The sequence below is a fragment of the Hyperoodon ampullatus genome, assembly GCF_949752795.1.
Source record: "Hyperoodon ampullatus genome assembly, chromosome: 7".
Taxonomy (NCBI): domain Eukaryota; kingdom Metazoa; phylum Chordata; class Mammalia; order Artiodactyla; family Ziphiidae; genus Hyperoodon; species Hyperoodon ampullatus.
The window spans coordinates 86,053,840-86,068,174 of record NC_136920.1 but is presented as its reverse complement, the minus strand read 5'-3'; the positions used below and the strand labels follow the sequence as shown (position 1 = coordinate 86,068,174).

Below are 14,335 nucleotides of genomic sequence, written 5' to 3'. Positions count from 1 at the left end.
TTAACAGCAAAAATCACAGAGAGGAGGAACAAGAAAAACACAGTTGACTAATTCTTAAGAAAAAAATTGTGGCTTAAAATGAGGCTGCACTCCTGGCCCTTTCTTGTCTGAATGGAAGACTACTGAAAGACATGGAACCATCTGTTAAGAGAAACTGCAAGATCCTAGTATATATTTATACATGCAGACAAACTGGCCCTGAGTGGGGCTCCCACAGAGGTATCCTCCTATGGACAGTTTCCTTTTACCTTATCACAATACTGACAAAAGTAGTCACGGTTGGGCTTTATGATGGGTAGAGTTAACTCTGGCACCTCTTCTATCTTCATGTCTGGGTGCCTCTTTGATAAGTGATTTACCTAAAAGGAAAAAAAGCAAATGAGAAGAAGAGACCCCGTGACCAGCAGACGCTGAACAAATACCTCCGATACTGAGTGTAAGCAGCTGAAACTCTCTGAAGCGACACCCCAAAAACATGAGGCCTTTGGCCAGAACCAGCACTGCCAGGACCCTCTGACACCGACGCATTAACAGGAGTTAACAGTAACTCAGCAAATCACTGAAGGTGAATTGGGTTGCTGTGGATTCCACCAATAGCCTTTGACTGAAAGAGCTGCTGGTGGGAAAAAGGAAAATCACACTAGCAGGAATTTCTTTCGAGAAGTCTCCTGATGCAAGCCTCTCTTTCATTATTTAGTGCCCTGGCCTTACCGAGGACATTGAATGAGATACAGATATATTCTGCAAAAACTATCATCAGGGCCAAATGAGTTGAGAGCGGAGACCCAGCTCTCCTGGTGCTTCAGCTGACCCAGTTCGCATACCCTGCCTTGGCGGAAAGTTCCCTTCTATTGCTGTGTCATATCTGGAACAACTGGTGTGGGGGGCTGCAAGGCAATGACCCTGCCAGAGAGTACGTTCGGGAACACAGAAGAGAACAGGAAGAGGAAGCACAGAGCAGAGCCGGAGAGGGGCAAAGCAAAGCAAAACAAGCAATGAAAAGTGATCAGCAGACCTCTTCCAAGAGACACCAGAAATGAACCATGGCAAAGGCGGCAAGGGGTGACCAGGGGGGGAGAGAAGCCCCAAGCTGGGAACTGTTCGCCTCTGCTTTGTCCCTGGCCAGGGACGAAACCCAGTGACAGATTTAGTGCAGAACACTGTGCCAGAGCCATCGCCTGAGCAGGGGCGGGCGGTCCGGAGCCTGGCACTGACCAGCATGCCTCGTCTCCGGAAGCCCATCATGCACAGGCGGCACTTGAATGTGAAGCTGTCGTAGTCAGTGGACGTGATGCGCGGCTTGAACGTCTTGGAGCGGCTGATGCGGTCAGCTTTCTTGGCCTCCCTCTCAGGGTTGTGCATCCTCTGCATGTGTTCCCGTAGTTTGTCTTTTCGCTGTTTAGAGAGAATTTTTGAGAAGGCAGAGGGGTGGGGAGTGGGAATAGAAGATTTTTAATTGAAGGGGTAAAAAAAAAATCAATACAAGTTAGCAGTAACACAACCCACCAGGTTACATCCGAGGACACAGCAACCCTGGCTGGGACTTACTCTGTTCGCTAGCAAGTTAAGTGCACTCCAATGAGCCTTGCTTGAAAATGACCATCCAGTTTGAAAACCACACAATGATTTTTGAGAAGAAAGGTTTTGCATTTATGTAGAAGTGATCAAAGGGCACGTGGAATAAGTTTGGTATTAAGAACTACAAGACAGGGACTTCCCTAGCAGTCCAGCAGTTAAGATTCACACTTCCACTGCAGGGGGTGCAGGTTCCATCCCTGGTCGGGGGGGACTAAGATCCCACATGCCTTGCAGTGCAGCCAAAAAGTTAAAAAAAAAAAAAAAAGAACTACAAGACAAATTGATAATGAATGGTAGGTAATACTGGATTTACAAAGCCATGTGTGTTCTCAATTACCACACGTTTTAACACACATAATGACATTCCTCTAAATCCCAAATGAATTTAATTAAGTATCTCTCAGCATATAAATTTAGCAGTTCAAGTAAGCAGTTACACTGCCTGCTATGTATGGGGCACACGGTCTAGGTCACAGCTCTTAATCTGATAATCTAATCTTCTAGTGATACATGTTGATGTGAGTCCACAGACAGAAAATGAAGCAGAGCCCATCCTGAATAAAAACAAATTCCAAAAATGCCAGCTCCCTTATCCAGTGAGGCTCTGCTCTTGGACATACGATTACACTGCTATTGGTCTTATAAAGATTTTGAACCTTTCTACCAGACCAGTTCTTTCCATATTTTGGTACGAGGACGTTTCTGTAACTACTTCATTTTTCAGCACATTTATTTAACAAACATTTCTTGAATGACCACCGTGTATCTGGAACCATGCTAAGTTCAGAGGTGCAATGCCAGGCATCCCCACCAACCTCCACATTCTACACAAATGCCTCCTTTTAAAATTAGTTTTCCCCTCCTGAATCCATTTCGGATTCTTTTCCAGTTTCTATGACAGCATGACCTACTCATATTCTGCAGAGTGTCTCTCAGTGACATCTTTGCAGAATCATCTGGTTTCCCGATGAAGCATATCTTACCACTTTCACATTTATTTGTTTAACTCTTATCTGAGTCTCCCGTGGGTTTTTCCATTGCTTTCTTCTAAATTCCAGGCACGTTTCTGATACTTATTATTTTTTATCTTAATCCTGGAAGTCATTAACATTCCCCAAAATAGTCTAAGCCCTCTCAACATCCCACAGATTTCCCACCTCTGTTGGATGACAGTCCTCATGCCCCAGGGCTCAATGATCAGGCTCTTACACTTAATAAGTGCTCAGTAAAAAATTTGGTGGGTAAATGTATTGTCCTCTTAGGAGTTCCTCGATAGCAATTTAGTTCTATTCATTATACACTTGGATTCTTGTAAAAGATGCATTAGTACTCTGTTTGGGGATTTGAATTAATTATTTTGGGAAATTAAGGTGAGTTTTCCCCTTAATTTGATCTTAACAGCTAAGTCAAACATGAGGCACAAAGCACATCTCAAGTCTGTTCTTTGAGCATAGATGATACACCCATGAAATGAGCAGGCTCATCCTCAGCTCGTCAATTTCAGTGGCCGGAGAACACCCAGGCTGCTTGCTGGTTCCTACCTTAAACTGCTTCCCACACGTAGAACACAGGAAGTCCTTACGGTCTGAGTGCCGGAGCATATGCAGCCGCAGCTTGTCGGGGCGGCAGAAGGCCTTGTCGCACTCCGTACACTGGTAGATCTTTTCCGAGTGGAAGCTTCGCACGTGTTTCTTCACCTGGCAGTGAGGACACAGAAAGTCAGGGGAAACGACCAAAGGCAGCTCAGCGACGCTAGAGGGAGCCAAACGCTGTGCCGTGGATCTTCATCAACCTGGCCTGGGGGCCAATCAGGTGTGACTGATAACGGGCCTCAGTAACACTATCCCCGTCACAGAGGCCAGAAAGCCTTACCAAAAAGCAAGAGTTCCCTTGGATTTAAATGAATCTTGGTAAAAATTACCTATAAGAGGACAAAAAATCATTCCTTCTCACTTTTTCCTGCTTCCAACATGTACAGAAGCAACTTAGCCCCCTGTAGTAATTGGTCCTTTTACATCTTTTTATCAAATCAGGTTCTGAAGAATTAAAGACATGAATTAGACGAGAGAAAACACATTACCCATATATGAGAACAATACAACACCACCATCATTTCCCCTTAATTGGGACGTATTCCCTATACTTTCAGATAATTTAAACAAAGGAATATGGCCTCTGAACTCTCTTTGCCATAAATACCCAGTAAAGAAGAGTTACGGATGGGAGCTAAGTAGTGAGTCATATCAAACCACTCCTGCAAGACATTTTCCTTCATTATTTTTGGAGTCACTTTTGCCATTAAATTCCACCTTAAAGCAACTTCTCTAATTGTTTGTGTAAAGTGAGAAAATTACCAAGACTCCCAACACTAACAGAACTATGATTAAATCCTAGTCTCCTTTTGCTTTGGTAATTTAAAAAAAAAAAGAGAGACACAATATTTTTACTACATATTTAGACTTACTTGTTCATTCAGTAGCATGTAACAATATTATCACTTGAAGTCCAAATGAAATCATGAATACTCTGGAGTTTATCCTCACCCCATTTTGCTCCAGAATATAATACAGGGGAGGAGGTCAGTGCTTAATACAGAAGTACATTATAGCCAAAACATGGAAGCAACCTAAATGTCTATTGACAGAGGAATGGATAAAGGAGGTGTGGTACATATATGCAATGGAATATTACTCAGCCATTAAAAAGAATGAAATAACACCATTTGCAACAACATGGATGGATCTAGAGGTTGTCATACTGAATGAAGTAAGTCAGACAGAGAAAGAGCAATCACTTATATGCAGAATCTTAAAAAAAAAAAAAGATACAAATGAACTTATTTACAAAACAGAAACAGACTCACAGACTTAGAGAACGAACTTATGGTTACCGGGGGGAAGGGTGGGGGGGAGGGATAGACTGGGAGTTTGGGATTGACATGTACACACTGCTATATTTAAAATGGATAACCTGGGCTTCCCTGGTGGCCCAGTGGTTAAGAATCCACCTGCCAATGTGGGGTACATGGGTTCGATCCCTGGTCCAGGAAGATCACACATGCCACGGAGCAACTAAGCCCGTGCGCCACAACTACTGAGCCTGCGCCCGAGAGCCACAATTACTGAGCCTGCGTGCCACAACTACTGAGCCCACGTGCCTAGAGCCTGTGCTCTGCAACAAGAGAAGCCACCACAATGAGAAGCCCACACACTGCAATGAAGAATAGCCCTCGCTTGCTGCAACTAAGAAAGCTTGTGTGCAGCAACGAAGACCCAACGCAGCCAAAAATAAAATAAATAAATAAATAATAAAAAATAAATAAAATAAAATGGATAACCAACAAGGACCTACTGTATAGCACAGGGAACTCTGCTCAATATTATGTAACAACCTAATTGGAAAAAGAATAGATACATATATATATATATATATAACTGAGTCACTTTGCTGTACACCTGAAACTAACACAACATTGTTAATCAACTATACTCCAATATATAATAAAAAGTTTAAAAAAAACAGTATGTTATATACCAGCTTTCTCTTTGTTTCCTTCCAAAATGCATCACCTGAGTAGCACAAGACAGGAAACCAAAGTGATGGGGAGAAAATGTTTCCAGGCCAGGAAATGGGAGTATGTCTTCTACAAGCACCATATATTTTATGAGTAGTGGGTATTGGCAAGGATTAAGAAAGACTTTTTAAAGATTTTAACCAGATCTGGGTGTTTACTACTTGTAATACAACTTAAATGTTTAAATGCCAATGTCTTATTTGGACAATTAAGGGTCATAGTAATCTTTTGCTTATTAAAAGTAGGTTGACTAAAGAAATATCATGCTCAACTAAGAAGATGCTGCAAAGAAGGAATGGAAATGCAGATGACAGGCTGTCTCAATCTTCCAAAACTCGAAGTTTCTTTTACCTAAAAGAGGAAGTGTTCAGGCATCGCGGTAGCAGACACTCACCTGGATAAAATCTGGGAACCGTTTCTTACAAGTTGGGCAGGTGAAGTAGCCATCACTGATATGAATGGCCACGTGATCTTTCAACAAATCAAGGCGGTCAAAGGATTCTGGGCAAAAAATGCAAGAGTAAGTCTTCTGGTCCGAGTGGAGCTTCATGTGGCTCTCCAAGGACGCACTGCTGATGAAGCCCTTGTTACAGAGGTCACAGGTCAATGGGCAGCTCCCCTCCCGCCCATGGAAGCGCAAGTGTTGGTCCAGTTTGTCCTTTTCACGGAAGGCCTTCCCACACTGCAAACATTTAAAAGGCCGGAAGGACTTCCGAATAAACAGATGCTGAAGAGCTGCATTCTGAAAGACACACACAAATGAGATTATTTAGTGAGTTAAGTGTGTAAGCAGCTCGCACATTTATAGGAAAAGAGGACAATCTCTGCAATCACAGACTTTCCACAGAAATTAAACTCTAGGACACACAGTTGAAAGATTTTTCTGGTAAAGACATTAAAAATGAAGCCATCCCCAAAGAAGTTCATCTTGAAAAGACAAACTGTCGTGTGCTGTTTTATGTCTATGTGTGTGTGTTTTCTTTTGAAAGAATCTAAGTAACGTTAAAAAAATAGAGGACTCATATTGGGTTGGCCAAAAAGTTCATTCAGGTTTTTCCATAAGATGTTACAGGAAAAATCCGAATAAACTTTTTGGCCAGGCCAATAGAGTAAAACAAACCCCAGAGTCAAGTAGAATAAAAATTGAAGATTTGGAAGAAATGACTTGGGTTGAGTCACACATGCATGATGAGGTTGGAGTGAGTCAGCCAAATGTTACTTGTTGAAGTCCTTGAGAAAAATAATTTGAAGCTTGATTAAAATGCTTAGCAAAAATAAAGATAATAAAAAGAACTGAAGCGTAGTAAGTACCAAGGGCTGGGGGAAGGAGGCAGTGGATATAGGGTTTCTTTCGGGAGTGATGAAAATGTCCTGAAATTAGTGGTGATGGTTGTGCAACTTTGGAACTATTCTAAAAACCACTACAAAAAAAGTGAATTTTATGGTAAGTGAATTATATATCAATTTATGAAAAAGAACTGAAAGAGAAAGAAGATACAGATTTACATGAACCTGTTTGCATCTGAGACAAGATATGTAAGCACACGTTCTAAATAGAATATGTGCCTTAATCACTTCCTACTCAGGAAATGCAGAGGACAGCTTCTCAGTGTAGCTGGTTAGTTCCACTGGTTAGAATACCTTGCTAATTGGGTTAAGCTTATTGCTTTGTTCCCTGTCTAGACCAGTCAATTTCGCTCTGTTTTGCTTTTCAGTCACAGATTGCACTTCTAATGCTGATTAGCCATCTTGTAAATTCATGCAATTGTTATAGGGAATCCCAGTGAGGGAAGATGGTTACTTAGTGCAAATTCATCACCACCACTGAGAAAACAACTCATGTTCTACTGAGAGCAAACCAACAGGATCATGTTTCACACAGAGAATACAGAATCAATATTTTAGTTCTACAATAATGAAGACTCATTCATAAGTTCCTCAAAACACCAGGGGGAAAGTTCTAGGTAGCTATGAGGTGGGGGGAAAAAATCCCTCAAAAAAATATATCTGTGAATGGGTATGCTTATGTAACTATAAAAGACTAGTAATTAAAGAATTAATGGAGGTCTTAATGCGCTATTTGTGCAATGAAAAAAGTACAATGAACAATGCTTAAACCCTAATTTCAAATTATTCACAAGCAGCAACTTCTGAAGTAACTTTAATGTGAAATAATCATTTAGGGAAAAAGCAAAATAATTATTGTTGACTTAGTGAAAATTCTGAACATAGTTCCTATATAGCAGAGAACATCTTTCTCAGGGCTTCTCTAATAGGGTTGGGAGAGATATTTTACCTACTCATTTATCTTGAGTAAATATTTTGCAATTCCATCATCTTCCCAGGTTGACTGGGGTTGCATCCTATCTTATTCTCCTTTGTATCTAGGTCTCTTAAAAAATAGCTGAGCTCATAGGAAGTGTCAATAAAAGTTTGCAAATTAATGAAATGTATTTCATATGAAAATCAAAAAGAATTATTTCAAGATCTTTTCTGTACCACCTGAAGAGATCATAAACAACAGACCTTTTTCAAATCAGCCACAGAGCTTTCTTTCAATTCATTATATGGTTTAGCGGTCACCTAATCTTTCTACCCTATCTGGACAGATACTTATTTTACATAAAATCTCTCACGATTCTGGCTACTTTCCAAGCTTTACGGATATATTGCAAAAGAACAGATGCTATCCTGAGTTCAGAGATTCAAGATTTAGAGTGCTCGGGTAATGTAAGCATCATTTCCTTTACCCAAGTTCAGTGAAGTTTCCAAGGGCAGACATAACGCACAACAACAGATTTTGGTCCCACGGAGATTCCACTTCCCCTTGGGCACCAAATCTGGATGGAGTTTTTGTTTCGGTCCGTTATGCTAATAAGTCTCCTATCATCTCTGTTAGTGTGAGTGTCCTCAGACCCTTGATCTAAACCCAGCAGCCACCGGGCCCCACTTTCTTAGCTCTATCGACAAACCTTGTTCTTACTGTCTTTTTGATTTCCATGGAGCACTGAACTAAGTACTCAAGAACTAGGTTGTTTCTCTGATTGAATGATCCTAATGTAACCCTCTCATTACAAGGAAGTGGAAGTGCTGAAACTGTCCGCCCCCAACCCACTTGCAGGCCATTTCAACTCTACAGTATCTTCTGCAGTTCAGAGCTGCAATTGGTACACATTTTCTAGAAGCAATCATGAGAAAGGGTGGAAGCAGCACAGATGGGTCTCAGAGTTGCCGTTGGCCAACGACTCTGTACTGGATGGAGCATAAGCTCCTCGAAAGGTGACAAAATGGTATAGTTGCTAAAACCTGTGACAAGGGATTCGACTCACACTGAGATGAATTCTGAGTCAACAGAGTCTTTGCAGACAAAACCATAAAACGTTTCTAAAGTCTGATGTTAATAGCTAAAGGAACCTAAGTTGACTAATTTTCATATTATTTTGATCCTAACATTAAAAGGAAATCAATCATGTTTGTTGGCCTTTTTTTTTTTTTTTAAACAACTTTTCTCTGGCCTGTTTTCTGCCCAGTTTTCAAAACCTCTAATGGGCTAGCCTTGCCCGGTATGTGCTACTCTCCACTACCCTCCAGGTGGTACCCGTGCTCAGGTCCTGCCAGCAACCACACCAAACAATTCCTGGGTGTCGGCCTTTGATGCTATGGCTGCCGTCCTCTGAAACCATCTCCCTTCTTCCTGTCTCTCTTTCAAGGACCAGTTTAACTCTCAATTCATCTACGAATTATTCCCCAACTCCAGCTTTCTTTGGCCTTTCACTCTTCCAACTTCTGATAGCAATTATAGGCTCTACCTTTACGTGTAGCACTTAACTGTGACCCACCTTACATTAGCATTACCTCCCTAATTAGACTGGAAGATCCCAGAGGACAGGACACCAGTGAAAATTCTACTGTGTACCTAGGCAGTGCTGAACATACAGTCAGAACTCGGTGCCACTGCAGAAGTCATTCGGTTGTTTCAGAGCTGGAAGGGACCTTGGAGGTCACTTAGTCCTACCCTTCATTTTGTGTGTGAGCAAACCGCAGCCCACTCACTTACTATTTGAAAATAAATTATCATTATTCATTAACTAATTTGCATTGACTATAGCAACCAAACTGTCATCTCCACCAGGATTTAGTAAGTACAGGTTGCAAAGAACAGCAGGTCAGGCAAACACTTAAACAACATTCTGTTATGTGAGTGAAACACAGGAAACAAACGTACCTGCAGCTCCAACTGAGCAGGCAGCATTAGAGGAGAGAAAAATAGTTACATTACCAATGGGGTTGGAAGGCTTCCCTTCAGTTGGTCATTATCAATCTGGATAGAAAAGATGAAAAAATACATAGCCCCTGCTTTTTAGAATGTGTGAGAGAAAAAAAAAAAATCGCTCACCTAAGACTGACCTCCAAAAGCCACATACACATGGCTTTTGCTTTGACACAAGGAAACTTGTTCCAAAACCAGCAACCCAGTTCATTCCAGAATACAAGTACGATCACGGCTACACTATGCTTACACATCCACACCTCACAAAACATGTGGGCTTTAGTTTTTTCCTTCAAAAAATTAAATCTAGAAAGCATTTCTATGGACCTAGTGAAAAATCAGAATGGCCAAAGCAGAAAAGATAGTAATTGCCCAAGAAAGAGTGAAACGCAGATTGGGAATCATGTGGCATGATGGACGGAAGGTATGCATAGCTTTTTGCCTTTCTGGTCTATATTTATGTAGGTTTACATATCCTTTTGAAATAATATACATGGAGCCGTAAGCTTTATGAGTTTCCATTTCAGGACCCTTATAAAGTCTATTTAGCCTGATTGCTCAGAGTTCTTCCCCGCTGTCATACAGAACAAACATTTAAATGTATTTTTAAATGAAGGCACGGACTAGACTATTGTTCAAGGTCCCTTCTAGCCTATAGGCAAATAAGACCAAAAGAAACATAAGCTAAAATGATCGTCCACCTAGAAACTGTAAAGCCTGGGAAGTCATACAAAAAGTCTCTTTCATCCACATAAAGGATTAAGAAAAGTCTTTAAACGTCCTGCTACCACAAACACGGGTTTAAGTCATTCTTTTCTGGATGTCAATTGTCCGCACAGACACTGATCTCACAAAACCCCGTTGCTCTCCACATGCATCCCCCGCAGGTCCTAGCTCACACTCAATGCTATCTGTGAAACAGGGACAAAACACACCCGGCCAGGCAGCCATGGAGGCCCTGCAGCCGCATGGCCTGAAGTCAAGTCACGGGTCACGCGGGTGAGACACTGCCCTACCCCCGAACCTGGAGCTTAGCTCCGAGCTGTCCCCGTGTGTGGGCTGCACCTGCCAGATCAACTTGAACTCAGGTCCCTGTGCACTGACGCGTCCTGGCATTTGCCAGTCTCCCCTTGGAAACCGTTGATAAACAAATTCAAAACCCCAAACTGACTTGAGAGCTATGATTAGGCACAGATTAGCCTGGCTTCAATGTAAGTAACTATTACAACTCAGTGTACTTATCTCTCCATTTCCAACCTGTGAGTTTAGGCATCCAGAGAGTTATTCTACTCTAACTACACTAGTCCGGATGCTGCCAAGAGCCAGGCTTCTGAGTCGCTGCTAAATTGATGGAATCTCGGACCGGCCATGCCAGCCTGCCACGGGACCCAGAGACCCAGAGACCCAGAGACACAGTTCATACTTTCTTCCAAAACAAAGGGCTTGAGCCTGTGATAGGCTAGACGCAAGCAAGCCTCAGAAGCGGTGGTGAACGGCAGGGCATCTACGCGGCTGGCCGCCTGGACAGAGGTCAGCGGCCACGGGGCGGAGGGCTGGGAGAGGGTGGGGCGGGCATCCGGGCATCCCGCTTACCCGGATGCGCTTGGCCCTGCGCATGTCGTCAGCCGTCAGGGTGCTCTGGGCGGGCAGCACGCTCTCCTCGTGCTGGGGCTGCAGGTGCAGCTCGTGCGTTTCCGTCTCATGCTCCAGAGAAGACTGCGCTTCCGGTGGCAGCTGAGGGACTGCGAGCGCGGGCTGCTCTGTTTGGTCCAGCCCATTCAGAGTTGCGGGTTCAGCCTCATCGAACTGCTCCTTGGTGGGAAAATGCAGCAAGTCCTGAAATTGCAATAACCAGCAATTATTTCCCTACCTAGATAGACATTAGTGCTAGGATTTAGAATTGCTGCTTTATTTTTTAAATGACTAGCGTCGTTATGCTCAGAAAAGAATATTTTCCTTCTGAGAAAATTAGTTAGATAACCATCCACAGGATGTAAAAACCATGAGACATTCCAGATCACTTTGTGAGGAAAAGACTATGACAGGACTCTTCTGGAATAACATTATTTTAATTGTTTAAACTAATTAAAGAGTCCCCTAGTAATGTCTCTGGACAATTTCAAACCTTTGGGGCAGCAGAGTTGGGTTTTTGTTGTAAGTAACGTTTGAAACAACGTTCTTTTTAGCCTTTCTCTAGTCAGACTTTAATTAACAGGCAGCACAGCACTGACAGGCAGGCCTATCGCCCTCTGAGAGGCGTTTGTATTTGAGTCCAGTAATGCTTCTCATAAGTGCTCTAATCAAGCATCCAAGAAGAGCTCTTGCTTTCCCATCCCCCGTACCTGTGTCCCATCATCACACTTTTCCCCATTTTCACTGGTTATTTCCAAGCGGATAAATTTGGGAGGGCGTCCCGGCCGTCGACCTGGGCCAAACCGCCTCTTGCCTCGCCCCCTTGCTCTGCCTCTTGTTCTGGGGACAAGACATGGGGTTATAGACAGTCATGGTTACACAATACTGCACAACAAATATTTCCCTGAATGATCCGGATTCACCCCAAATCTAGATTTCCTCTCACTTTATTTCTTTTCCTGATTCTTTTTTTCTAATGGAAACAATCACTTTGCTCATACACGCTTTCCAAATTTCTCATCTTTGCCATCTATATAGCTCAAAGAGATGTCTTAAATTATTCAGAATAAAAGGAGCTTTAAAAAGTCAAAGCACTGACACCATTTTGCTACCAAAAATTCTGGAAGCTCGCACACATCTCTGCGATTCTGTGAACAACGCAGACAGGACAGAACACGCCTAGCGTGTGTCCTGGATACAAGATTCCAGTCTTCCCCTTGCTCACCTCATGTTCCTTCCGTGGACTGTGGCTATAGAGTCAAAGGAATGCCCTTGTTTTACTATAATCTTCTGGAAGGTCAGAACAAATTTCTAATTCACCGGTTCCATAGCACATCCAGTAAACACCACATTAAAAGATTCTTTATTATGGGAAATTCTGGACCTCGGCAAATGTGGAGAATACAAGGAGGCCAGTGTAACTGCTACCTCATTTCAATACTTATCAACTCATGGCCAGTTTTATCCCATCTATAGCCTCACCACTTCTCCCACACACATACCCATTAGGCTATTTTGAAATAAATCCCAGACATCATTTCATCTGTAAATATTTCAATATGTACCTCTAAAACATAAGGACATATATATGTATATATAATACACATATCTCCACAACTTTATCGCACCTAACAAATAAGTGATAGTTGCTCAACATTTATTAAATCTAGCCAAAGTTCAAATCTGCCTAATTGTCTCAAATTTCTTTTAACAGCTGGCTAACAGACATTTTTATCTACAATGTGTCATGCATGGAGCTTGACACTAAAGACGGTAAGTTATATGCAACAGTTTTTACCCTCAGATGTCCAGTAGAGGCAGCAGGCATATAAGCCAAGCCTCACAATAGAATATAAAAAGTGCTATAACAGAGCCATGGTCGGGGTTTTCGGGATACACAGGAGGGAGCGACGGAACTCCTGCCGTGTCCTCCATGCACCCCAGATGTTTGCTCCCGTGGTCACACCTTCAGCCTTGTCGTCCTTGGGAGGTGCGGAATCCCCACTGTCCTGATACCATGCCTCGCCCGCTCCTACACCATATCCTAACTTCCCAGCTCACGCCCTCAGGCACCTGGACTCAAGGATCCTTCCGCCTCACCACCAGCTCCAGTCCAGTCCTGTTCCCCTGTCTGCAGTCCTGCGTCCTCTTCATGTTTTCTCTCCGTTCTTCCACTCGTAAGCTCCAAGGTCCTTCACTGGAGTCACTCCCTTGTACATGCTCTTCCCTCCCCACTGCTGCTTCATCACTCTTGCTGCGTTGCATGCGCTTGGTGAAACTGACTTCCTGCCGGCTCTGCACCGGCACCCTCGCAGTGAAAGACGTGTGGGGACGACACAGCCGTGACTCACATGAGCCCTCACTCACCTTGCAGGCAATCACACCGGACTTCCCTGGAATATTTACTCTCCCACTTCCCTAAATGCCATTTCACACCACCTCTTCTCTTTTCAAATCCCATAATAGCTGGCAACCTTACATCTGTCCCACTGGGACTACTCTGCCCGGAACCACTCTCATTTTTCATCTGAACTGTTGAAATAGCTTCTAACTAGACTCCCTGTCTTCACTCTTACTGCAATACAAGCTAAGGTGATGTTTTTATTTTTATCCACAGTGATGTTTAGAAATGTAACTGACATCACAATATCCCTTGATCAGCAGACTCTAAAGACTTCTTATCACACATAGAATTAAATTCAAATTTCCTGCCACTACCCATCAGGCCTATGTGATTCAGCTGCTGCTTACGCCATCCTGTGGAATTCTCCTTCACCTACCTTTTTTATATAGTGGGAATTAAACATAGGACTTAGTCTGATGAAGGAATCCTACTACTGAGAAGAGTTTGAAAATCAGAAGAATTCCTATTTCAGAACCCCTAGTTATGGGAGATTTTACTAAGGTGAAAAGATGTCCTATTGCTGGGTATTGGTTATGCTGGAAAAGACACAAGTAGTAATGAGGACCAGGGGAAAAAAGGAAATGACGGATAAGAAATGTCCTTCAGCAGCCTACCTGGTTACCTGTCTACACACAAGCATGCGTGTGCGCACGCACACACACACAGACTCATAAATTCACAGATGATATAGAAATGACCCTGGAACTTTAAAAACTAAGTTTTTGAAATCTTCCCCCCTTATTATTATACCTGCTAAACACATCCAGTTTCTCATCATGCGAATTGAGATGCTGTTGCAGCTGCTCTGAGCTTATAAATCGGCGGTTACATTCGTAGCAGGGCCAGTTCTTCTCTTGCTCTCGAAGAACTGCAGTCG

The 14,335-nt window shown here is 42.8% G+C and overlaps 1 protein-coding gene across 11 annotated transcripts in view; it reads right to left on the bottom strand.

Moving 5' to 3' along the window:
- PRDM10 (PR/SET domain 10) overlaps positions 1-14,335 on the bottom strand; it is a gene marked incomplete at both ends in the record, with an annotated part of 54,971 nt that overhangs the window by 12,907 nt on the left and 27,729 nt on the right. For 5 of the 11 annotated variants that reach the window (XM_079708940.1, XM_079708944.1, XM_079708946.1 and 2 more), the window contains 7 exons: positions 249-359; positions 1,216-1,395; positions 3,120-3,275; positions 5,547-5,894; positions 11,016-11,258; positions 11,765-11,894; positions 14,209-14,326. In XM_079708940.1, coding sequence (XP_079565066.1) covers positions 249-359; positions 1,216-1,395; positions 3,120-3,275; positions 5,547-5,894; positions 11,016-11,258; positions 11,765-11,894; positions 14,209-14,326 — 1,286 coding nt within the window. Of the gene's footprint in view, positions 1-248; positions 360-1,215; positions 1,396-3,119; positions 3,276-5,546; positions 5,895-9,377; positions 9,390-11,015; positions 11,259-11,764; positions 11,895-14,208; positions 14,327-14,335 lie in introns of all 11 variants that reach the window. The other 6 variants (XM_079708943.1, XM_079708947.1, XM_079708948.1 and 3 more) reach the window with 2 other exon arrangements.